At 44.6% G+C, this 2641-nt stretch overlaps 1 protein-coding gene across 1 annotated transcript; it reads left to right on the top strand.

Moving 5' to 3' along the window:
• Positions 1 to 159: 159 nt before the first annotated feature.
• Positions 160 to 1848, top strand: LOC135531926 (cation-independent mannose-6-phosphate receptor-like; the record flags this gene model as incomplete). The annotated part of the gene is made up of 6 exons (XM_064959621.1): positions 160 to 306; positions 518 to 667; positions 823 to 960; positions 1074 to 1224; positions 1407 to 1584; positions 1733 to 1848. Coding segments are annotated over 6 exons (880 nt in total), but the record flags the coding sequence as incomplete, so codon positions are not given.
• Positions 1849 to 2641: the final 793 nt, after the last annotated feature.

Below are 2641 nucleotides of genomic sequence, written 5' to 3'. Positions count from 1 at the left end.
ACTGAAACGTTGTGTTGAACATCATTATTTATGAATGTAAATGCCCAGGACCTGACTTCCAATTTTACACTTGAAGTGAAAGTGATCCGAGCCCTAACACATTTAAATATGGAGGTTAAACCACGTAACATTCTGTTCGTGGTGTTATCTGTCTTTCAGAGTCTGAGTCGGCCCAGAACTGGGAGGCTGTGGACGCCAACGCCTCCAAGTCAGACAAAATGCGCTTCTACGTCAACGTGTGTCACAAAGTCCTCCAGCAGGGGGCCACCAGTACATGCCCCGAGGACGCTGCCATCTGCGCCGTGGGTAAGTCTGGAGAAGATCTGGGTCTGTTTTCATAAAGCATCTCAGAGTTGGAGTGCTGATCTAGGATCAGTTTAGCCATTTAAATGATGAAAGAACAGGGGGCCCGATCAGTTCTCCTACTCTGAGACGCTAATCTATACACAGCGTTCTATCAAATCTGAGAAACAAAGATATTTGTTGTCCTTAACATGTATTCAATCCTCTCTTTTAGGAAAAGACAAAGTTGTCAGCTTGGGCAAATTCCTCACCTCCCCGACAAAAAGAAATGACAGCAACGACATACGCCTGGTCTACACAGAGGGAGATGAATGTAGGAAGAACATGAAAGTGAAGAGCATCATGATTCTGAAATGCAAGCCAGGTGAGTGTTCGATAGACTTGTAAGTTAGCTGCAGAGTTGAAAGTGAACAAGGAAGTGCCTGAAAGTGGAGCTAGCTAGCGTTCAGTCTACTTGTTCAACTCCTCCTAACTTTCGTTGTGTATTCCCCCCCCCAACCCTCCTGTCCTCCTCTCCAGGTGATCTAGAAAGTGCTCCCATCATGCGGCACATGTCCAGTGATGGCTGTGTGTATGAGTTTGAGTGGTACACGGCTGCAGCCTGTGTTATGTCCAGGACAGTCGGGGACAACTGCAAGGTGGAAGACCCCCAAGCTGGTAGGTCACACGGACCCAGTGGACCCACATGCCTACCAGCGATGGTGATATGATACACTATTGGCTGTTTAATGCAATAATACCACTCACTCTCTATTGTCTTCTCTCTACAGGATTCTCATTTGACCTGTCCCCCTTGTCTAAACCCGGAGGAGGCTTTTACAATATGTCCAACGGAGATTATGACTATTTCATTAATGTCTGTGGCTCTGTCACTGCAGCCAAATGCCCTCTGAAAGCCGGGGCCTGTCAGGTGGACCAGAGGCATGTTTTATCATACTAAATAAATCTTTATGAATATAGAGGAGGGGGACATGCCCACTAACAGTAGTAGGAAAAGCTTGTATCTGGGCTTTGTACATGTGCTTTAGAGTTCTGACGAATGTTTGAGGTGGACTTAATGTTTTAGCTTCTGTTCTTCTGTTCGGTGTGTCTGTCTGCTACAGTGGCTCGAACTCATGGAGCCTGGGGGAGTTTAACTCTCAGCTGTCCTACTATGACGGGATGATCAAGCTGTCCTACAGCAACGGCTCTCGGTACAACAACGTGCAGCACACACTGCGCTCCACCATGATCTCATTCCTCTGTGACCGAGAGGCCGGCGCCGGCAAGCCTGAGTTCCAGGTACTGATTGGGTCCTGTCATGAGCTGCTGACAGAGCTCATCCAATCTCTAATAAGTAGCTCCTTATATGGTTCACTTATGCGGTGATTAAACTGTAAAATCATTTACCGTGAATATACCACTTTCATAACCATATTGATCCTCACAGGTTGAGGACAAGTACACCTATAACTTCAGGTGGTATACATCCTACGCCTGCCCAGAGAGGCCACATGAGTGTGTGGTGACAGACCCCAATACACTGGACCAGTATGACCTGTCCAGGTGAGACCCCTGCACAAGGATATGTTATGACTAGAGCCGGGAATCTTCCCGAACCATAAAGCTTGATCTGGAAAAACTCCAGGTATAGACAGTAACCACGTTTTACATGCACACTAATATCCCGTTATTATTCGGGTTACTCAAGTATTCTGTTTTTGAGTTGACGCATATAATCATCATATCCCATTTACAGTAACCCGAAAAAGCTTGTATCCTGGTTATGAGAAACCTGGATAAGATGCCTGGGATATGCTATCTTAAACGGGATACTGTGGCATGTAAACATCTTGTTTTTCGCCGTCTGAACAGGCTCTGTTTTGCATAGTGTGGGTGTTGTATGATGTTTTAATCTGATTGTCAAACAAATAACTTAAAGTAGGCTACTTGCGCAGTTACTGCATATCCACCATAATAATATACTTTTCTCATACTCCATACTGGACCGTATAGCATACTGGCTACTTTCCCCTTGGATTTAGGAACGTTTCTTCTTGTACTTTCCTACTTTTGGTAGGCCATTTGTTTGTCAACTATACTGTGCTACCAAGCAAAAAGGCAGTAACTGCTCATTTGTTTGAAAATTAGTTAGTAATTTTTGCTACATTAAATACATGCTTAATCATGTGGACAAGTATCCTCCCTCGTATTGTGTTTTGGAGAAAATGGGGGTTATGTTAACAGTAACTGCATAAAGTGAATGTGAAACCAAGGTAAATAAAAGCCATTTTTCTCAGTTCCCCACTACAGTCCTTGCGGTATTTCACCTGAGACTTTTTGCCACATTTCAGGCTTC

Source organism: Oncorhynchus masou, unplaced genomic scaffold (genome assembly GCF_036934945.1).
Source record: "Oncorhynchus masou masou isolate Uvic2021 unplaced genomic scaffold, UVic_Omas_1.1 unplaced_scaffold_16693, whole genome shotgun sequence".
Lineage (NCBI taxonomy): Eukaryota > Metazoa > Chordata > Actinopteri > Salmoniformes > Salmonidae > Oncorhynchus > Oncorhynchus masou.
The sequence above is the reverse complement of the archived record's forward strand: the minus strand, read 5'-3'. Positions and strand labels throughout refer to the sequence as shown.